This window comes from Schistocerca serialis, chromosome 6 (genome assembly GCF_023864345.2).
Source record: "Schistocerca serialis cubense isolate TAMUIC-IGC-003099 chromosome 6, iqSchSeri2.2, whole genome shotgun sequence".
In the NCBI taxonomy this organism is placed as follows: domain Eukaryota; kingdom Metazoa; phylum Arthropoda; class Insecta; order Orthoptera; family Acrididae; genus Schistocerca; species Schistocerca serialis.
In genome coordinates this window covers 544,400,481-544,424,560 of record NC_064643.1, presented here as the reverse complement: position 1 = coordinate 544,424,560, position 24,080 = coordinate 544,400,481, and the positions used below count along the sequence as shown (strand labels likewise).

Here is a 24,080-nt window from a genome sequence, read left to right as displayed (position 1 = left end):
CAATGTCACGCAGCTTGACGGGAGCAACCAGATATACGTAATAAAAGACGATAAGGGAACGCTACAATTACGATGAGGGAAAGAGGTTGTACGATTGTTATAACTTCCTCTCTACGGCCTGCAATTCCTTTAGTGGGTACTCGTGTGATGAACAGTTATGTCATTTGTTTCTAAATAATTAGAAAGTGCATTTATACAATTTATGATTGAAGATGAATTTCATGAAGATTAAATGAAAAACTTGTAATGTTGAGATCTGTTTCGTCCGTGTTGAGAATTTGAAAGAATTCGAGAAAATCTCTGACAGTTTTAAGCAATTTGTGAGTGCTCCAAGCTCGCTTAAAGAGAGAGGAGTGCACGTTCGGTCAAATGTGAATATCTTATATCGAATCCAGTTCTTGTACACAGTTGTAAAGGTTCACATGCAGTTAACTTTAAAAGCTGTTTCCCTGCGTTTAGGTACGAGAAAATTGCAACGCAAATGATACAGTGAGTCAGATCCAACACAAACATTACATTAATGTACAGACAATGCGGCGCATGTCGCGTGTTATTTGATTTATTGAGTAGGTTCTCTCATCACGCGAAAGCATCCTCAGATATTCATTGCCCTATCCGCGACAAGTTAGAGGTTTCACGTACAGGTCGGCATCATAGCCAACTTTATAGTGAGGATGACGCAGAGCGGTGCGTTAAACCACTAACGTTTCGCAACCAGGGCAATGAATATCTGAGGATGCTGGCACCGATGAGAGAAACACTCCATAAATCAAACAGCACGCGATCTTCGCCGGTTTACCTCTGCAGAGCGTTCCATTTATCTTGACCACAACAAATAACTTGTTGACCAGAAGCAAAATAAAACTGAGTCAAGTAAATCCTCATTAGCTACCAGGGGGACATTAACCAGCATGATTGCCTTTCTTGTAACTTTTACGCAGGTACAAACAGCAATAAATTTTTTTTAAAACTAGAACCCTGTATTTTTTATTCGGTAACCCTCTACTCAAGATCCATTCACAAAATATATCGCAATGTCCCTTTTACGTAAACATGACGTTTTTAAAATCTTATCACAAAACTTACTTTCATATTAATTTATTTTGGCTTTTGGCAGCAATGATCATACAGCCAGCAGCAATTACAACTTAGCCATTTTAACACGATTGCAAATTTCACACTAGAACAGTAATAAGAGTTTGAGATATAAACATAAGTTCTTAATGCAAAATAAAAACAAAGTAACAAACACCTTACAGCCAGCAGTAGTTACAATAATGCCAACTTATAACTGTAAATTTCACGTAGTACAATGAAAGTATGAATTACAAATATAAATTCTTAACGTAATATAAAAACACGAAATTACCACCCAGTTTTCGAATCGGGCTGGTTCCATGGAAGAACGATGTCCACAGCAACTTATAGTTTAAGGCCGGACGACAGCGTCAGTTACAAATATAAGTTCGTAACTCAAAATAAAACACAAAATTGGCGGCCGGGGTGGCCGAGGGGTTCTAGGCGCTACAGTCTGGAACCGCGCGACCACTACGGTCGCAGGTTCTAATCCTGCCTCGGGCATGGATGTGTGTGCTGTCCTTAGGTTAGTTACGTTTAAGTAGTTCTAAGTTCTAGGAGACTGATGACCTCAGAAGTTAAGTCCCATAGTGCTCAGAGCCATTTGAACCAAAAACACAAAATTATGATCCAGTTGTCGATGAGAGGACGAGAGCCACAGCAGTTTATAGTTTGTAGCTGAATACTAGCGTCTTATAAATTGTCCGCAAGCAAATCGTGCTACATATGAAATCGGTAAGGAAAGCAGCTACACTTGTGGGGAAGGGAGTATAGAACCTCGCACTAAATTTCCTGTACAAGATCGCTTGATTGGCTATGTTCTTGATATACGCCAGTATGACTTGGTTCAGATCTGCCATCGACGTTAGGTCCTTATCGCATTGTCCAGAATCGATAATTTTGAACCAGTGTAGGTGGGCAGCATCAAAACTTGTTCCCTAGTCTCATGCGAATGATAGATATCATATGACGTCTACTAAGCTTCACCGAGGCTAACCGTGATGGAAACGTGAAGTTCCGTTGTATGTCTGGTAGGTTGCCGTTTTTATAGTGCTCGGATATGTGCTGTTCACAGTTCCAGTTGTGATAAGCAACTGTCTTAATCGTCGACCTGAGATCCGTATAAGGGATCGGTGTTGGGCGTATCTGTCTTCCCGTAATCTTCTTGGCGAGGCGGATGCCACGATGCTCCTTTATTCAGCGTAATTGGACGTCTATGCCCAATGTTCGTTTGTCTGTTGCGGCATCCATGACACCCAATACATATATGATAGTTTTGTCATCAATTCCCGGATTTTGCAGTTTCTGCAACACGTCTTGGGAGTCCGTAAGCATCAGTACCAGACTGAACGCGTGTGTGCCATAGTAAATGGCCTCCCTGATTGCCAGTAACTCAACCGTGTAGATAGAGGATTCAGGCGGAAATGCAAACACTTGGTAAGTGCTATTAGAGGGACTGAATAGGGCGTATCGTACATCCTCCTCAATTTTAGAGCCATCCGTATAGATGCAAGCGCACAGTGGTCAGTGTCGGATAATGAAGTGCTTTAAGTCAAGAATGATGTTCGTCTTCGTCCAAGCAAACACGAAATCGGGGCTTGATCGAGGAAAGTATCAAATGAAGAGCGAAAGCAAATAAGTTTCGTGTCTTGTAGAACTAGTGGAAAAGTATCTCGCCCCATAACTGCGAGCTATTATAATGAGTTCGGTTGGTGTTCTTCTATGAGGTACCTGTGTGAGTCACCCAAATTGAGGCCGTGGAGAAAATAGAATGACGACGTCTGCATTGCAGACACTTCCACTAACAGTAGAACAAGACGATTCACTCTACAATGGAGAGCATCGAGTTGGCGCAAAGCTGATTTCGTTGCGTTACCGTAGGCGATGCTGCCATAATTGCAGACAGCGGATCAAGAACAAAGTGAAGAGGACTGTCGGTTTCTCTCCCACCAAAGTATAGCAGGCACCTGCAATATATTCGCAGCGTACTCCACCTTGCCTACGAGCAACTTGACGCTTCCACGTCAGTTTGCGATCGAAGTAGACGCCAAATAGCTTAGCATGTAACTGAAAGGGAAGCTTGTACGGATCAAGCTGAAATTCTGGAGGGACGTAACTGCGCATTTTGCTCGTATACATCACCGCGTCAGATTATTTGGGCGACAGAGTGAGTGCATTTCGAAACTCCTATGTGGCCAGCATTTTGCATGCATCGTTAATCCGTAATTTTATCACACAAAAGCAGGCGAGTGCACGTATATACGTATGCCGTTCGCGTACAGAACTTTGATGTTGGGGCTAAATAGAGTTTCTATGTCGGCGACATACAGCACGTCTAGTAAGCGACTCCGTATCGCATACTACGGAAGGCCACGGGACAGAATACGACGGCCATATAACACGTAGTCTTGGCCACTGACGTAGACTGTATGAGAGCCGAGCAAACTATATATAATTCGTAAATACGTCACCGGGAGGTGTAGCAGTTTCAGTTTGTTAATATGTTCACGTATAATGACATTGTAATAAACCCTCGAGAAATCAATAAAGCCATGAGATACCAGTTACTCAGGAATGTTTTTTTCATTGTGCGTCATTACGAGAGGTGTAATACACTGTCAAAAGCACTTCTGCCTTCACGAAAACCGTATTGCGTCTACGGGAGCAAGTCTTTATTTTCTAACCAACATTTTGAGCGGAGCTTGAGAAGACGTTCAGAGGTCTTACACGTAACTGACGAGAGTGTAATCGGACGGTATGATGTTGCTTGACCAGGATCTTCCCCAGGTTACAGTACGGGCACTAATATTTGAATCGTCAACTCTGCTGGAATGTTCCGGTCCTTCCAAGTGTCACTAATGCTCACAAGAACACGTTTTGCCTTGTCCGACAAACTGCTGATCATGGAGTAATGGATGTGGTTACATCCGAGCAAAGTGTCCGTATCATATGTAAGAGTGTTGTGGCGTTCTGAGAAAGAGAATCATGTTGTTAAATTTGGTTAAACTATCATGAAGTGCGATGCTGAAGGACGATCCGAACCTCATATCATATAAGACGTCGACACAGAGCCATTTGCAAAGAGGATCGCTTTGCTGCGGCTTATGTTTAAATGCGTCGGCTTCAAGTGATAAGCCGTTAGGGTCACAGTAATGGCTGACGCGCTGGTCACCTGATGCAGCAGCTGTTGTTGATGACGATGATGTTGTCGTCGTCTTTGAATTTTGTTGTTGTTGTTCTGTAGTGGCAGTAGCTGAAAACGTTTCTGCTGGGCTAGTTGTAGCTGCTGAAATTGTAGCTGTTGTTGATGATATTGCAGAATCTGCTGTCCCTGTTTGTGCTGTAGTCCCTGTTGTTGTAGAAATGGTTGGTTCTGAACTGCCAGTTGACCCTGCTGGACCTCACAACGAATTTGATTTCGGACATCGCCGGCAGTGAGATATGTGTCGGAACATATTGATGGCAGATTTGCAGTGCCGATGGACAACAACTTGACCAGTGTCAGGACGAGCGGCCATTTGTGAGGCTAGCTGTGTAGCGCTTTCGTCGCAAGCGTGTGGCTAGGAAAACACACACAATTCCAGCGTGCATTACTCTGCAAGTAATCGATTCTCCTCTGTGGGAACGACGGTATTAGTATATAAACACTTACAAGAATGCGAAGACTACGAATCGCCTCACTCGTCCGCGGAAGGTTAACAAATAACGACCGCGCGGAGCGGATCAGCTAATATGTCCGTACTCCGCGACCAATGGTAGCAGCCTGCAAAATTGACTTTCACTCTTTTGTACGAATACAAATTGCTGGTTTGCGTGTTTAACATCACTCGTCCACTTGCTGGAGTCAACAGCGGAAATACAACTAAATGGCACACCGGGTCTTTCAGTCAACCGTCTGCAGTCGAAGGTTTGTGTGAGTCCAAAGTGCACCAACGACGAGAGGCCAGAAACGCAACTCACTTCGCACATTGTAAGTTAGCATAACTGTAACTGCAATTATGTCTTCTTATTTACAATACGGATACACGTAGAATAGCACTGCAGTATCTCTAAACGATATATTGTGTACAGTAAAGGCAGTTATTGATTAAAAACTGAATCATCATTACTTTTATTTTTTATGGTTGAAAGTAAGCGTAATGCTACTCAGGCAGACGATCTCTAGAACAGCATAGAGACAAGAATCCACCTTCTCCGCAGATGTTCTCTTATCTTGTCTTGACGAATCAGGGAACACGGAGTTTCAACCAAAGGCAACGATATCGTATTAGAAATCCCAAAGATGAAGCCGCCCAAGTTCTCACATTTGGTGCAATGAATCTGCAGCTGTGCAAACGAAAGCTTGGAAAGGTCGCCAGATCCGGCGTTGTCATGTACACTGGTACAGAGAACTGCGTGGGAATGATTTCCAGAATGGTGTACTCTTCTGTGAGTGGACACAGCAGTAAACGCTTGACAACCAGATCTTCATCCCCCATCTTCCAGTTATCGGTGTTGTTTCTTAAACAAAGGACTGGAAAATACGCTCGAAGACAAAAAAGAGGAACCACGAAGGAATTATCTGAATAAGGAAATCGGTAGACGTGATGCACACGTATGAAGCAGATGTACAGATAAAAGAATGATTAAAGTTTCAGAAAAATTGAGTGATTTATTCAAGAGGAAGACCGTCTTAAATTGTGCAAGTCAATAACGCTTTGGTGTACCCATGGCCCCTATGCAAGAATTTGTTCGGCTCGGCACTGGTTGATACAGTTTTTGGCTCTTCTGAGGGATATCGTCCCAAAATCTGTTCAATTGGAGCGTTAGATCGTCAAAATACCGACCTGATTGTAGGGACCTGCCTACAATGCTCCAGAAGTTCTCAATCGGGGAGAAATACGGTGACACTGGTGGCCAAGGTACGGTTTTGTAAGCAGGAAGACAAGCAGTAGAAACTCTCATCGTTTGTGGATGGGTATTATGTTGCTGAAATGCAAATGGCAACAAAACGGGGAGCAGAATATCGTGGACGTACTGCAATGCTTAAGGCTGCCATGGATGACAACGAAAGAGGTCCTGCTGTGAAAAGAAGAGAATTGTTCCTGGTTGTCGGGCCGTACGACGGGCGACAGTCAGATGAGTATCCCACCGCCTTCCGGGGAGCGTCTCCAGACGCGTCTTTGCTGGTCATCGCGACCCAGTTCGAAGTGGGACTCATCAGTGAAGAAAATTCTATTCCAGCCAAGGAGACTGCAGACCGAAGACGTCCCTGGAGACGTCTCGGGCAACGGTGGGATACCAACCTAAATGTCATCCGCCATTCTCTGGGTAACCAGGAATACTGGTCTATAGTCGCATTTCTCTTCATACCAAGACCCCTTTGGTTGTTGTCCGCAGCACCCTTACATCACACCGGTACGCCCACGATTTTCTACGCCCCGTTTGTCTGTCCTTCATGGCAAGCCATCCTGGGAGCACATTTCAGTAAAACAACGCCCGCCCGCACACGGCGAGAGTTTCTGCTGCTTGTCTTCGTGCTTTTCAAATCCTATCTTTGACCAGCCAGGTCTCCGGATCTCGCCCAACTGATAACGACTGAAGCATTGTAAACAGGGCCCTCCAACTAGCTCGGTATTTTGACGATCTAACGCACCAGTTTGACAAATTTTGCGCACGACGTCCATCTGTAAGACATCCAACAATTTTATCAACTAAAGCAAAGCCAAATAACTTCTTTCATAAGAGCCAGTGGTAATCAATGCATTATTGACTTACTTAATTTATGAAACTCTTGAACTTGAGTAAATCATCAAATTTCTCGAAAATTATAATCATTGGTTTATTCGTACATGTACATTACATCTGCCGACTTCCGTTCCTTTCGGATAAATCCTTCGGGCTGTGCCTCTGTCTTTGTATTACAAAGTATCCTTCAAGTACGAGGTGGCAAAAGGCCAACGATGTTTACGGCATTCAATGTCCCATGTATCGTTAACCACGCAACCAAAGTATTGGCTGTTAATGGCAATACGGGGTGGGATTGGAGATATCCCATGGTGAGCAGGGCGTGAGTCTACGCAGCGTCGTTGAACTGCTTAGTCGACGAGTAACTCACAGCTATGCCACAGTGTTAGTGGTGTTGGTAGAGATCAGAGAATAGCAATGATTAACAAGGAGAACTTGGATTATATTTACAGCAATAGTTGTCGAAGTTGACAAACTTTCTGCAAGATGAGCCAGTGGAATATGTGGTATCGTATACGCACAAGTGTGCGGACAATGTAGATGAGGAGTACAATGACGGCGACATGTGCTTTAAAACTCAAAGTAATATTTAAACAGGTGTCCGGCCATGTAGTTAATCATCCTTGTCGAGCAGGGAACGACAAATCCCATCTCCAGTGAAACAGTAAAGAACAGTCGTTTCCCAACGAGCGGGTACTAAACATAATTCTGTACATGGAAGATCTTCGTCAGCATAATAAAGAAAACATTTACGAACAGATCTCGAATAAGTCAGCGGCAATATGACCGTGTAATGCGTAAGAAAAATCACGGATATGCAAGGGGGGACAAGGTACATTTGTTACAAAAACTGGTGTTTGCGCTTTCTAAAAAGCTCGAAATAATTTACAGGATGTGCCTAATAGTAACCCACAACGTCATGCACATCAAATTGCGCGTGACATAGATTATAGTAATTTCAAGGAAATCAGTGGATGGTTCCATATGTTCAAACAGTGGTACAGAATTGGAAAACGTAAGATTATGAAATTTTAAACAAAACATCAACTTGACTATGCACAACAAACTGCGGAATCAGACAAAAATTTGTAGATGAAATAAAGAAACGTATCCCATCTTTCAATAAGGAATTTGTTTTCAACTCGAGCCAATCGGGATTTGAAGAGGAGATGTATATGAAAGTGCCTACAGAGCTGTATCAAGGTCAAGTAACATCAAAGCGTTAACCCATTCGTATACAATTATGCCGTTATTAATCTGGATGGTAAATTGGCTGGAAAGTTGTTTATTAGGCTTCGAGAAGTTGGAGGTGCTCTGCCCCCTACGATTCTTTCTGGTGTGCGTGATGTTGCAAGTCACATCAAGCTAGAGTGGGAAAATGGACGTAAGAGAACTACAACTATGGTATGAGCACTGTTTTTGGCCAACAGCAGGTCAAAATACCTAGCTTTTGCTTCATTTCTGGACTGTGTAAAAAAAAAAAAAAAGGACTACGTTAGAGCGAACTATCACTCCTGAAAAGTACGTGACATTGCAATTCGTACCAGCTGGAACCACCGTATAAATTCAGCCTCTGGATGTTGGTTTTTTCCGTGCCTATAAAACACATTATCGCAGTATCTGCAGCTACGCCTTAAAGGATAGCTAATTTCACGATAAGCATCAGGACAAACTCTTTAGCATTCGGCTGTATGCCTCACACATTTCATCAGTGCTCATCATCCCATTAGACCAATATATCTCTATATACATTCTTTAAGAATGCATTTCTAGCTGAACGTCCTGCACGCCTTCAATCTTAATGTTGCGAACTCCCAACTTTGTGATCACTGCGGCGCGCCATTTTTCATTCAGTGTTCACGGTGCACGTTAATAGTTTGTTTTGAACATTTCTTGAATGTCGACGATATCCATTTTGTGAAGTACATACACCCCATAGAAAGTTGATCTCTTTATCTCTCGGACACTCATTTTTTGTCACCCTCCTGATGCACGTGGTGAGTCATTAGCAGCTAATATTTTTCCTGTCATAACTGTTAATACAACACTTTCAAATGAGCCTTTCTAAAGATTGAACTTACGACCTCGCACTTACGAGGTTCCTTGTCAGAGTGTACAAAGAACATGCATTACTGGTCCATTGAAAACCAAAAAGAGACTTAGGCAGGTGGAACATCACCGTAGATGATGAGTTAACGTCTGATTCACGATACTTGATACTAAGATTGTTTCAGAAATGGCAACATAATAGCAGGAGATGTACTAACTATTTCACACGAACTATTGTTCACCTTCTAGATGAAATATATCTAAGTAGCAGAATCCTTATGCTACCAATAAGATGGGTGTCCAGTACATATTAATTTGCGTTTTCGTTGTATTCTAGACCAAATGTATACTGCCAGACGGACTGCTCATGGAGGTATAGAGGATTGGCCTTCTCGGTCTCTAGACGCATATCTTCTGCGGATCAATAAAAAATGATGTCTATTGTGATATTCCAACAACTCCAGAAAACATGCCGTTGCTTGCTTCTAATTCACTTCATGAGGTTACGCTGGAAGCAGCCATGAAAGTCTTTGAGTACCTTTGAATGTTCTACCATTTTTAACGCACAATGGTTTGCAGTACTCCGTTTCCGTTTCTTTTAAAGTTCAACTTTATGTTTACGTGAAAACATGGTACCTTTTTGACAGTTCTCGAGGATGTGATGTGTGTTACTAATTAACAATGTAGGGTGATATTCGAAAATGACGTACTGATCTTCATATCTTCGTAACCAACAAAGTAACAAGAAAGGCACTCATGTAGGTTAATGTCCCCCTGGCAGCTAAATAACATTTGCTTGATATATCTTTTATTTTCATTCTGGCCAAAAAGTTAATTGGTGTAGCCTGGATATTAATTACAAAGGTCGCTGCGTTGCCTGTGGGCGATGCCTTCGTTTGCAACAAATATGACATACAAAGCTTCCAAACATTTAGACAATGGCCGTTCATTCAATAAATTACATGTAACTGTTATAACCAAATGCTCCCAAATTCCAAACTTACCATAAGCGGCATCTTCCTAGTTTTTATCATTATCAAACAGATTAAATAGGAATTCATGTTATTCGTTTCGGTGAATGATAGTAGTGTTACGATACCAGACACCTCTGTGAGTCGCAAAATTATGTAGTCGTATACCAAATTTTAAAAAAAGGAACAAATTAAAAGAAACACGTAGCGTTTGTAGCTGTCCCTAGCATAAAGCGAAAATGCAGGGACAATAATTAAAAAGAATAAGGTCAGAAAGGGATAGGCAGACGATGACAAAGTAGATGTAAAGGATAACGTATGGAAATGTTGAGATAAATTTAGGCAGTGGCTGCTGATAACTGCTTACCGATGAGGTGTCCATCCTCTGCGCCATCGAAACCAGCGAGCTGCCACGAGTCGTTAAGTGGCCAGTAGAGATCTCTCAGGTAGGGCGAGTCGTCATCCATGGACAGCGGAATGGACGCGGACCTGCCAAGTGCCGTCAGGTTGATGTAGGCACTCTGCCCTGTGTACGAAACGTTCCAGAAGAAACGGGCGCAGTGCAAAACATCATATTTAAAACTAAGGCACTTTGATATCTTCACTCACTGTCGGAAAACCATGGCAGTTTTACGAAATTTGAGAACTCCCACGACTTTCACTGCAATACCAAGCACTAAAGACGTTTATTATATATCGAAAGCAAATCCAAAACTCTAAACGAATCTTTCAACTACTAAGTATCCAATCACAAGTGCTAAAAAAAAAAATCTACTGAAACAGCTAACAAGTTCTGTATAGCGATTGTATTCTATCACCATTCTCCATGTAAGACAGCCTTAACTTTATGATAGTTGTATCGACCAAACCAAACCTCCACTAGCCCATCCCTGCTTCTGAATGCCATACCAGGTGCCTCACTTTCAACATCGAGTTACCTTTCTGGACATGAATTACTTAGCAGCTTATCTAGTTCCCTTCATCCTAACCCAAATCAGCATATGAACTTTAGACCACCAAGCAAACTGGGCTCTACAAATTCTGTCATTTTGGGTCTTATTTTAAGTTTCATTTGGACAGTGCTTCAGAGCTTTTAACGTTTCACTTTCGATAACCTGGCCTCAGTCAGACCTATTGTGTATTTGTGATTTACATCTACATAGAATTGTCTAAATACAGCTGTTTCTTTCCCTCTCATGACACAGCGAAACTTCTCTCCACGATGTTATGACATCAATTTTGTATTACGTTTTGTAATCTAGCTACCCGACTGATGGATCTAAAAATCAAAACTCCGACTTTTCGAATGCCAAAGTTGATTTTTGTGATGACAACATCTTCATTATTGGTTTCCTGTTGGATATTTGAATGGGGGACTACCTTTACCCAACGTGATGCCGTAATCATTGAATCATACAGTGGAGTTCCATGTCGTTAGGAAATATAATGTCAGCAGTTTCGCGTTGCATTCAGCCGTTCCCGGTACCTCTGAAGCAAGCTCATGTTCGCTCACGTTACGGAAATATGTTAGTCAACCATCCAGACTCTGCTACTACTGAAAAGCTTGCTCGCTCTCTCCTGGAACTACATCTTAATATATTAGTATGGCCTCTCCACGCAATCCCCTCTGATGTGATTGCACCTTCTGTATCGCTATCTGTGACGTTAAGGCACGCAAGCCATCGCATGTCAACAAGTTCCGTGGTATGTGTGGGTACGGAACTGTAGCAAATTATCAGTGGAAACCGGTGTGAATGTTGAGACATCTTTTGAGACGACACATAGTCCGGACACAACCACAAAAATGAAGCAGAGTTGTCTTCAACTGGGTGTTGTCCATCAGTTACTCTACAGTTCATGATTGAGGAAACTTAATAACAACATACAGAGCGTGGTTTTCTTCACAGGCCCATCAAATTTGCTATAGCACTACCAACAAATCCAAGTCTACTATTCACCAATCCGCCAGAACAGGCCATGAAGGCCCAACCGTACCGACCGGCCGCCGTGTCACTCTCAGCCACAGGCGTCACTGGATGCGGATATGGAGGGGCATGTGGTCAGCACACCGCTCTCCCGGCCGTATGTCAGTTTACGAGACCGGAGCCGCTACTTCTCAATCAAGTAGCTCCTCAGTTTGACTCACAAGGGCTGAGTGCAACCCGCTTGCCAACAGCGCTGGGTAAACCGGATGGTCACCCATCCGCGCACTAGCCCAGCCCGACATCGCTTAACTTCGGTGATCTGACGGGAACCGGTGTTACCACTGCGCAAGGACGTTGACACTATTCACTACCCCTACTACTTATTTATGGATTCGTCCCATTTCTTATCTACGTTACTCGTAAATACAAGGTCCTGATGCCAGTGCCATTCTAATACAGCGTCTTGAACGTACTGTATGATGAGGCTCCTAATCATAAACTTATGAATAAGTCTACAAACACCCAGTTTTTGTGAGACAGTGGGGAAGCGGCATAATACTTGCAAAACATGGCAAAAAAGAATAATCTACTATGTTATTTAAAAAAAGAAAATGAGTACAATGAGCTACACCCAGAACCCGTCAGAAATTCCTTGACAGTCTATCACGACATCGATACGTGCGTTTGTCACAGCTAACTCCCTGAGCTCAAAAGCTATCCACACACGTGCTGAGCTCGCCGTGTGATCGACAGTGGTTTCTCATCTGTTGCGGTATTCCAGTCGCGTATCCGTACACGACTCTCAGTTCATCCACGCTTTGCTTGGTCTACCTGCAGAACACTGACGCACAACTGACGCCTCACGTCCAATGGGCGGGGCACTTCATCCTTGGAAAGGCCAGCCGGCCACATGCCAACAACATTCTCGCTTGCATTTAGTCAACTGCGCGTGCTGTACTTGTCAACACTGTTCTTGCATGTGTACAATGCTATACAAATCGACGTGCGAAATAAATTGGGCTACTCCTTCGGCAAGTCCAATAAAGTAGTAGGGATTCAGTGTTATCGTTGCATTTGCAGCAAGATGCGTTGAATCGTGACTTTTTCCTTCCTCCCCTAATGATCCATTAGAATATTGTAACGTTTAACATAAATTAAGCACCAGCAAGTATTTTCTGAAAGTACTTGTTTGTAATATAGCCTCTGAAACGCTGACGATAAACAGTATCGACAAGAGAAGTCTGAAAGCTTTTGAAATGTGGTACCACAGAAGAATACTGAAAACCACACTCATGCTCATAAATTAAGGATAATGCTGATACATGGTGAAACAACGCTCTGGTGGGCGGTTTGCGGGTTTAAATCACCTCGGGGTATGACCATGAGGTGCATTTGACCTGCGGTCGTCGCACTGTGGCGCTGGCAGCAGTCCACATACGCAGAGGTGTGTTGGTGCATGTCAGAGTACGGTGCAGCGAGTAAGTGTGTAGACGTTTTGAAAGTGCTAATGGTGACTGTGTGTAGAAAATGGCTCAAAGAACACATATTGATGACGTTATGAGGAGTCGAATACTAGGGCGACTTGAGGTTGGTCGAACTCAGCAGGTCAAAGCACGGCCACTCCGTGTGCCACAAAGTGTGATCTCAAGATTATGGCAACGATTCCAGCAGACAGAAAACGTGTCCAGGCGCTACTGTACGGGACGTCCACAGTGTACTACACCACAAGAAGACCGATATCAAACCATCAGTGCCCGCAGACGGCCATGGAGTATTGCAGGTAGCCTTGCTCGGGACATTACTGCAGCCACTGGAACAGTCTACAGACGACTGAACAGACATGTTTTATTCGCCCGGAGACTTGAAAGGTGCATTCCACTTACCCCTGGTCACAGGAGAGCCCGTAAAGCCTGCTGTCAAGAACACACTACATGGTCATTGGAACAGTGGTCCCATGTTGTATGAGTCCAGGTATAGTCTGAACAGCGATTCTCACCGGGTTTTCATCTGGCGTAAACCAGGAACCAGATACCAACCTCTTAATGTCCTTGAAATGGACCTGTATGGAGGTCGTGGTTTGATGATGTGGGGTGGGATTATGATTGGTGCACGTACACCCCTACATGTCTTTGACAGAAGAAATGTAACAGTTCATGAGTATTGGGACGTCATTTTTCACCAGTATGTCCGTCTTTTCAGTGGCACAGTGGATCCCACCTTCCTCCTGATGGATGATAACGCACGGCCCCACCGAGCTGCCATCGTGGAGGAGTACCTTGAAACAGAAGATATCAGGTGAATGGAGTGGCCTGCCTATTCTCTAAACCTAAACCCCATCGAGCACATCCAGAATGCTCTCGGTCAACGTATCGCTGCACGTCTTCAAACCCCTACGACGCTTCAGGAGCTCCGACAGGCACTGGTGCAAGAATGGAAGGCTATACCCCAGCAGCTGCTTGACCTCCTGATCCAGAGTATACCAACACGTCGTGCAGCCTGCGTACGTGCGCATGATGATCATATCCCATACTGATGTCGGGGTACATGCGCAGGAAGCATGGCGTTTTGTAGCACATGCGTTTCGGGACGGTTTTCTCAACTTATCACCAATACCATGGTCTTACAGATCTGTGTCGTGAATGTTCCCTATGTGCCCATGCTATTGGCGCCGGTTTTGTGTAGTGCACGTTGTGTGGCACCACATTCTGCAGTCATCCTTAATTTATGAGCATGAGTGTAGATGAGGAAACCGGAAAACTAAGAAGGAATCGGCAGGAAAAGAAACAGATGACACAGTTTGACTAACTGAAGGAAGCTGCTGAAATAGTTACACAGATGATGCAAAACATTATGACCACCCTGCTTAATAGCGAGTTCGTCCTCATTTGGAACGCAAAGCAGCAGCGATTCTGCGTGGCTTGGACACTGTAAGCCCTTGGTAGCTTTCCGAAGGTATGTGCCATCCGATGTACACAGATAAGCCAAGGCCTTCCAGTTAATTAAGGGTCCAGTAAAGTGTGGGCGCGAAGTTGACGCCTGATTGCGGCACAGATGTGTTCCATCTCGTTAAGATAAGGCGAATCTGATGGTCAAAACATCAACCTTAATTTACTGTGATGCTCGTCAAACACTATTCAGGCGCTGTGAAGCAAACAGATGTCCTGCTGGCAAATACCATCAAAATGGGGGAAGGTATAAAGGACTACAGATGATCTGCAGTATTAGTCACACAGTCCAAAATTGTCATCTTTTCTTCTGTTACTTCCACAGCTTCCTTGGAGGTCAGATTAAGTTCTCCGTAGAATAATATTGTCCCCAAAAGTCTGTCTCCATGGCACGATAGCTGATTCGTCCGACCGGACGACACACTTCTATTAACCCACTGTCTAATCTTGATGATCCCGTGCCCATTGTAATCGTAGCTGACGACTTGATTGGGTCAGCAGGGGAAAACTAAGGTTTGCTGCGGAGCTGAACAGTGAGCTCCGAAACATGTCTGCTTCAGCATTGTACTCCGTCATCAGATACGCCACCAGTTCGCTGTCTGTCCACCAGTTCGCTGTCTATCCCGCTATACAGAGCTGGCAGACCTCTGGCCTCTACGTTCTGTGACAAGGTGTGGACGTACAACACTTTGTAACGTTTCCGAGATTCTCATTTCCACAAACCGGGCCATAACAATCTGCCCTTTGTCAAAGTCGCTATTGTCACTACATTTTCGCATCTGCAGCCTCTACCATTATTAGAATCAGGTGGGGTATGGCGGCTTCCCGGCGGTCAGCCAGGGTTGCCTCGGGGCCAATGAGATGTACGGGCCCTGCATCGAGCTTGCGACGTCACCCTAGTCTACGGTCGCAGGTTCGAATCCTGCCTCGGGCATTTATGTGTGTGATGTCCTTAGGTTAGTTAGGTTTAAGTAGTTCTAAGTTCTAGGGGACTGATGACCTCAGAAGTTAAATCCCATAGTGCTCAGATCCATTTGAACCATTTCACCCTAGTCGGCTTGTCCGCCAGACTTCGCGAAAGCTCGGCCCCGTGTAGGGTCCATAGGAAATCAATATGTAATTGAAAAGGTGCTCACTAAAAGGTCTTAAATTTCTCATGTGCTATAGAGAGCTTACATGCATTTAAACGAGCAGTCAAGAATTATTAAACTCCTCTGACATAGTTACTCGCTGCCTGTCATTGATGACTGTTTGCACTCTTAAGACCTGCAGTGTCACGTGCTGTGACATGCACGCCACGACCTGCCTCTCTCGTGGGTCTCGGGTTGTCTACTGTGACTTCACTGACGGAATATGGAGACGGCCCGGACATAGTCGCCAGCTGCAGTCTCCTAATAGTATGATTTCATGTGTGGCAAGTGCTTCGTTGCTACTTTTCTTGTGAGAACTGAATTTCCGGTGTAATAAATAAGAGCAGGCATAATAAAATTGTGGAGTGACTCATTCTGGAGAGATGACCCTAAGCCATGGGATGTTATGTTTCACCACTTTCCGAAAAGATGTAATTTATTCCATCTTAGAGACATTAGTAAGGCATTAGTATAATGGGGTCCTCAGGAAGCAAATTTTAACAATAAAAATATGGCTAAAATGAAACATAAGATAGTTAGTCAAGAGAGGGGACCACGGAAGGAGCCTCCAAGTGTGCATTGTCACTCTAATCAACCACAAGAGTAGAAAATTCTGGCGCTCCTAGGAAATGATGACCATGAGAGAATCGGCTAATCCTTCAGCCACCCGAGAAAATCAAATAAGAGGCGCTTTCCAGAGCCATCTCTGGCGATTGGTAGCCTGAATGTCAAGGGAATAACAAAGAACAAACAAGAAAATTTCGCAGCTATGCCAAGCGTATAAATGAGATGTAATGTGTCTGTGGGAAAGGCACAGAGAAGAATCATCACTTAGGCCTCAAATTAAAGGGAGGTATTTAACAATAGAGGTACCACACACTTAACGTGGTAGTGTAGTTGTCGTCAGACCTAACCTGGCCTTTACTTCCACAGGAATAACACTAGAAAATGGCACTTAGATCTGAACTATCGAATGCCGAACCCTCACAGTAATCCATATATAATCCGCCATAAATTTAACTCTTATTATTCCAGACAACTTCAAACATCAGAAAAAGCAATTTATCGTAGGTGACTTCAGCTGCCGTAGTGTAAATTGGAGATACAACGAAACGATGGCAATGGTCAGTTGCTATAAGAATGAATGGAAATAAATAACTTCTTTCTCCTACATGACTCAAAGCTGCCATACTCCATCACGAACAAAATTTGGAAACGAGGTTACAATCCTGATAACTGCTTTGTCAGCAGCAAAATCCAAGATATCTGTGTTAAAAATGTATATGGAGCTCTTCCAGAAACTCAGCATTGGCCCATTGCAATACAAGTCTTCTCAGCAGTCAATTCTGTTAACATGCAATTTCAAAGAAGTTTCAGTTTTAAAAAGGCAACAAGGACGGATTTCTCAAGGATATTAGGGGAGGAAATCAGCAACATAAATTCCGACCCGAAAAATATACATTCTCCGTAAAGTGTCAAAGAAGCACTTTCCGAGAGGCCGTAGACAGAACTGCATACCAGGACACTCTGAGGTACCAAAAAACCTTCGAGAAATATGAAGAATTGTACTCAAAAGACCCTTTCAGTTACCAGACAATAGCTCGTGGCACACCCCTCGTAAGAGCATTAAATGAAACAAGGCAAAAGAAATGGGTCGAAACCTTGGAGAAAATGAACATGCCACATAGCATGAAAACTGCATGGAATCTGATCATAAATCTCAAGGGGACCCAAAAGAAAGCAAGGAAATAATTAGATTAAGTAACATCTAATCAAACTGCGCACCAGCTACTACTGAACGGTAATCATAACAAAAAATGTGACAAAAACAAGTCGCAACGCGATATCCACATAGACATCCATAACTTGTCCCCTCCTTTCATAATGAGGAAGCTCAATGAGGGTACAAACCCTATAAAAAAGGTTAAGACGGCTGGTGTTGATGGCGTGTGCCTCATTTCGGACCGACTGCCAAAAAATAGGGTGTTGAGCCTATTGAAGCACTGTCGAGACACCCTTTAAATCCCTAAACAATGGAGGAATTCCAAGTTAATAGCACTCCTAAAACCTGGAAAACATCGGGATCATCATGCATTTATCGGCCTATATCTCTTCTCTGACACCTCTCCGAACTGCATGAAAGGCTGATCCTTAATCGAATCAATGACATCGTTGATTCAAAGCTAAGCGTGCAACAAGCTGACTTCAGTCCAAGTAAATATTATACCTGCCAGATCTTGGCACTCACAGAGCATACAGAGGAGCGATATGGAAATAAATTAATAAGGTTCTTGACACTGGTTAATCTAAGTACTGCCTACGATACAGGAACCCACCTAAAACTATTGCTCGAAATCTGTGAAACTGTTAGGGAACATCGGCTAGTAGAAATTATAGTATCCTTTGTCCAGAGACGACTATTCTACGTCATTTTATAGGGGAAAATCAGTCGCTGGATAAATCAGAAAAGCGACATTTCTCAAGGAATTGTTCTACAGCCCATGATGTTCAACATACATAGGATCAACATTTTCTCTATATATATGATCTGCGCATCACAGTACAAGGAAGAACATTTGAAGAAGTAGAGGTAAAATTGGAGAATTTTGCCTGTGTCTGTTCTTTCGGACATGTACGAAAGAGCAGACACCACGCATTGACATAACTGATTCACCTCGACGGGTGATGGATCCACCTTCTTCAGTGTCGACGCACAGGTACGTCTGACCCACTGGCGGGAATTTCAGAGGAGCGAACATCGAGGACGTGGAGAGGGACTGTGGATAGGTGGCGCATGGGAGTGTGGGTCGGCTGTCAGGCGTGCCGAGAAAGGCCGAGCAGTTGCGATGAACACTGCGGTCTGGTGGTACAGTAGTTAACGCAACTGCGTAGTAAGCAGGAAATCCTGGTTTCGAACACCAGTCCAGATAGCATTTTCACTCGTCGCCACTGATGCTGCTCAGTCCTGATGCAGCTGATGTCAATATTCCCTTCCCTTTTCATCCCTTTCTCCCCCCCTCCTCCCCCAATTCAAATCACATCATTAGTTGTTTATCTGGGGGTCCAATGCGTATGATCGAGGAACTAACCACAAAACATTGATATAAAGCAGTCGCTGAGTGGTCATCAATCTACTCTATCCAGCGCATGCCTCTGCATCTCTGTATAACTACTACAGACTACATCCATTTAACCTTTTTCACTGTAGTCATGCATTACCCGCCAGGGTAGCAGAGATCGCTAATGCGTTGCTTCCTGGACTCGGGGAGGCGCGCCGGCCCCGGATCGAATCCGCCCGGCGGATTAATGACGAAGGCCGGTATGCCGGCCAGCCTGGATGTGGTTTTTAGGCGGTTTTCCACATCCTGCTAGACGAATACCGGGCTGGTCCCCACGTTTCGCCTCAGTTACACGACTCACAAACATCTGAAAACGTTCGCACCATTTCATGACTTACACTGGACACAGACAGCTGGGGTGCACTACTACCATCCCGGGGGGTTGGGGTGGCAGCAGGAAGGGCATTTCGCCACCCTCTGCACGTACCACTGCCAAATCCCTCATAACAAAGCCGATCCCGCGTTGGCGCGGGGCGAAGGCCAGAGAAAGAAGAAAAGCCTGTAGTCAAGCATTGACTCACACTTTCCTCCATTACCAAATTGATAATTCGTTACCGCCTCATGAGACCACAAATTTCTTTTTTATCAATTCGATTTAATATCTCCTTGTTAGTGATCCGATCTACCCATCTAATCTTCAGCATTCTCCTGCAGCACTACATTTCAAAAGCTTCGGTTTGTTTTTGTCTAAACTGTTTGTCGTCCAGGTTTCACTTCCGTGCAAGGCTACGCTCCAGACCTCGACCTTCAGTTAAGTTATCCCAACACTGAAATCGTTTTTGATGTTAACAAAATTTCTTTCTTTGAAACCTTTTTCTTGCATCTGCCAGTCTACATTATATACCCTCTGTAAATCGATTATCATGCATTAATTTGCAACCCAATTAGCAATATTCATCTGCTACTTTCAGTGCATCATTTGTTAGTCCAATTGCCTCAGCGTCATCCGATTTAATTCTACTATTGCAGTGCCATTGTTCTGCTTTTGCTGTCATTCATCTTACAACCTCTTTTCAGCCCGTCATTCGATCCTCTTGGTGCATATCAAAGAATTTTTCTTCTTCCCCCTGAACTTTTATTCCTTTTTCCTAATTTCTCCTTGGTTCCCTTTACTGCTTACTCAACGTAGAGATTGAATAACACAGACGATAACCCCAGTCACAATCCTGTCTCAAATACTATTTCTGTTTCATGCCTTCTACTCTTAAAATTCTAATCCGGTTTCTGTACAAGTTGCAAATAACCTTTCGCTCTCTGTATTTTATCCATGCCAACGTCAGAATTTCAAGCACTGTATTCCACTGAAGACTTCCAAATCTACTAATACTACACGTATAGGTTTTGTTGTTCTTGTATGCCTTGTAAGATAGGTCGTAGTACTGTCTCGTATTTTCATGCATTTTCTTGGAACCGAAAGTGGTCGTATTCGATGTCGGTTTTTACTAGTTTTTCCATTCTCTTAATTAATATCGTTATTTTGAAACCATGTTTCTTAAGACTGGCGGTCTGTAATATTCTCACCTGCAGCACCTTCCTTGGAATCGGAATTATTACATTGTTCTTTAAGTTTGACCTGCCTCATGGATCTTACAGACCAGGTGGAATAGTTTTGTCGTGGTAAGTAATCATAAAGATCTCAATAATTCTTCCGTAAATCAGTTGTGGTCAAACACCTGACAAACAAAAAACGTTCTTAAACATTTTCCTCTATTCATGCATAAGTTTTGTGCAGTTACGAAGCTTTTACTTGTTGTTATTCGTCCCTCTAGGTGCTCCACCTCACATACTACCTCGTACATAAGCCACATTGTTTAGGTCCCTGTAAGGTAATGGCTTAGCCCAGAGGTAAGTTCCTGAAATCAAACTCCATTAACAGCCACCGCCTCTAATGGGTCACGACCAGACTACTACGTCTAGAATTAATGTTAACCTTCGGGTTTATCAACATGATCATATGACTAAGCTAGTAAGCAGATGTCCTATGCATTATTATGACTGAGGTTTTATTCCGTCGGCATTTTGGGTGAGTTGTATTCAAGCGTATAACACATCGACTATATACGAGGGTTGGAACTTTAATAGTGGCAACTATTTATTTACAGCTCGTACAAAATAGATACGTATTTCAAAGTTTTACTGACCTTCAAAGTAGTCACCAGCATGTTGTATAACCCGTTGACAGTAATGTGGAAGTCGTCGGATACTCTTAGCAGTGCCAGCTGTGTTGACAGTTCGAGCGGCGCGATATTGACCGACGAATTTGTAGCAGTTCTGAAGCGAATGTCGTGAAGTGTTTCCTTCAGTTTAGAAATCGATTTGAACTTCGAGGGCTTGTCAGGGGAGTGCAGTAGGTGGTATAACACTTAGCAGCCCCATCAGTCAAACAAATCAGTAACAGCTTGCACTGTACGTGCCTCAGCATTGTCCTGTAGAATGATTGTCAGGTTGTAAGAGGTATGCGCTATATGCGCTGCCTGCAATAGGCAAGGCATAGGAGAGTCTCTGACCAGAGAGCAGTATGTAGTTAGTTGTCGCTTGTGTGCGCTAGTCGGCATTAGTCTTCAGTAGTAGTCTGCGTGAGTCGGCAGTAGTCGGCGGTAGTCTGCGCGTGTCGTCAGTCTGCTCTGGAGGATGAGTATTATTCTAGAAGGTAAAGAAGCAACCTTGCGCATATCTAGTAATGTATGTTAACTGTCTTCCAATTTCTTTTAAAAAACGCCCCAATAATAATTTTTATAATATAAAGTAATTGTTTAAAAAAAACATTCATTTCAATTTAAAGATTATATCCAATGCATGATTATTCCTTTCACGAATCACAAAGCATAGGCCAGCATTGCACGGAGCTGTGCCGAAAAATTTTTTAGCTAAGAGCAGATATATTCGCAGTTTTTATTGAGGTAAGAATTTTTGCTTTTTTTATTCAGAGTACAGGGCCGTGGCGCAGCGCTGCTGTCGTCATAAAATTTACCAGGTTACTGAATTTTTTTTATTATTTTGGTGTTTAGGAATTTTTCTGTTCGAACTTAACATTAAATGAGAAAAGAATTTTGTGGGTACATTAAATGTGAATGCATTTCTGCCCAGAGATTATGGATGGGAACCAATTTTGTTCAGAGGTTACAATATTTAAAATTCATTTAATTATTATTTCCGTGGGGAGGTTACACATGGTTCTTGGTTCATTTTAATTATTATTATTGTGGGGAGGTTTCAAGGTCCTGCAGAAAGTGTCATCACTTCTGTCTCTGTGCTGTTCATTTTTGGATCACAGCCTAAGACCAGCTTAGAGACAGAAGTGTTGACACTTTCTGCAGGACCTGACCATCATTTTGCAGGACAATACTCAAGCACGTACAGTGCAAGCTGTTACTGATCTGCTTGACTGATGGGGCTGCTAAGTGCTATAACACCTACTGCACTCCCGTGACTCAAGCCCTCGTGAGTTCAACTCGATTTCTAAATTGAAGGAAACACTTCAAGGCATTCGATTCAGAACTGCAACAAATTCATCGGGCAATAAAACGCGCCTCTCGAACTGTCAACATAACTGGCACTGGTAAGAGTATCCTACGAGTTCCACATCGCTGGCAACGGGTTATACACAATGCTGGTGACTACTTTGAAGGTCAGTAAAACTTTAGAACACGTATCTATTTTGTACGAGCTGTAAATAAATAGTTGCCACTATTAAAGTTCCAAACCTCGTATAATGCTTCTTTAGTCTAATTATGTATTATATTAATGAAGTCATCAATTCTGCCCTCGCTGTAGAAGTCAGCAATCAATACGATTTTCAGCGGTTCTGATCCACATCTTACCAAATACATACTATATTACTGCAAGCTAAATGCAGACATCTAGCTCCTTGGCCAGTTCTTCATGTAACGAGCGAGATTAGGGCCCTGTGAACGTTCTCTCGCTGTTGTACGAGGTAAAGCAATTCTGGCCAACAGACAGCCTAATTCTGTGGCGGTCATTCAGACTTCGTTAACAGTGGACGCTGATTCGCACGCAATTCGCGCACTTTGATCGTCCTTGCGCAGAGCATGACTGAGGTCCCTTTACTCTGCTTGCTACAGGTGTGAGGAATGGGAGGATTTGTACGTCAAATGCAGCTTCGCCATTTCCAGTCAGCCCATGGCATGTGAAAATTTCGTACCTTTTCGCACGCCAGTAAAGTCATGGTCCTGCAGAGTAATTAATAACTGTTTTTTTCACTCGTAATCCTCTTGCCTCTATAGTCTGATTGAGGTTAGTTGCAATCTGGCGTTTAAGGAAAGAAGTTTCGACGTTGCCGTGACAAACACAGTCTGCAGGCAGCCATCGCAACAGTCCGCTCTCCGCGGCGACAGAAAACTTCCGCCTCCCACAAAATCCACACACAAATTCAGAAATTCACGTATAGTGCGGACCTCTGTAGCGCGTCACAGGATCTATTCCTAATCGTAATTAGGGACGAGGTTCGTTTATTCATGAAATACGCCAGATTTTCGTGACCAGAAATTTTTCCTTCGCAGACTACTTGGATAGTAGAGAGCGCTAAGTGGTACGCTTGCGAAACACAGGGAGACTAGCTATCTTTGGATCGACGAGGGCTGATGAACCAGCAAGCCTAGATGTGGTTTTTAGGTGTTATCCCACATCCAGCTAGGTAAATACAGGCGTGGTAATCATGTAGCGCCTAAGTTACACGCTAAACAAACACTTACGAAACGTTATCACCCTTGAACATGAGATCTACACTAGATGCAGACAGCTAGGGTACAAATATTTCCCTTTTGTAGATAGTGGTGGCGTCATAACTGCATCCGGTCACCAAACGTCGCTAATACTGCCAAAAACGATGTATACATGGTGTGATTCAAAAGTTTCAAGACTTAACTCAGAACTAGAAATTTATTGAGCGTTTAAGTACAAGTTCATGGTGTGGGTTTCTGTTGTCATGTCCTAGTTCATGAACCATGGGCAACGTATGAGTGGCCAAGTAAGTGGTCCTGACAGTAGGGATACCAGTTACTTTGGAATAAGGCTGGGCATCTCGGACATATTCTGAGTCGTGGTCATCCTTGTGCTCAGACAGCAAAGACTATGAAATCCACCGGTTAGTCCCTCAACCGTTAGGGGTAAAACTCAA

At 43.4% G+C, this 24,080-nt stretch overlaps 1 protein-coding gene across 1 annotated transcript in view; it reads right to left on the bottom strand.

Moving 5' to 3' along the window:
* LOC126484440 (opioid-binding protein/cell adhesion molecule-like) overlaps positions 1–24,080 on the bottom strand; it is a 281,743-nt gene that overhangs the window by 74,576 nt on the left and 183,087 nt on the right. Inside the window, exon 3 of the mRNA XM_050107959.1 lies at positions 10,192–10,350. Coding sequence (XP_049963916.1) covers positions 10,192–10,350 — 159 coding nt within the window. The remainder of the gene's footprint in view (positions 1–10,191; positions 10,351–24,080) is intronic.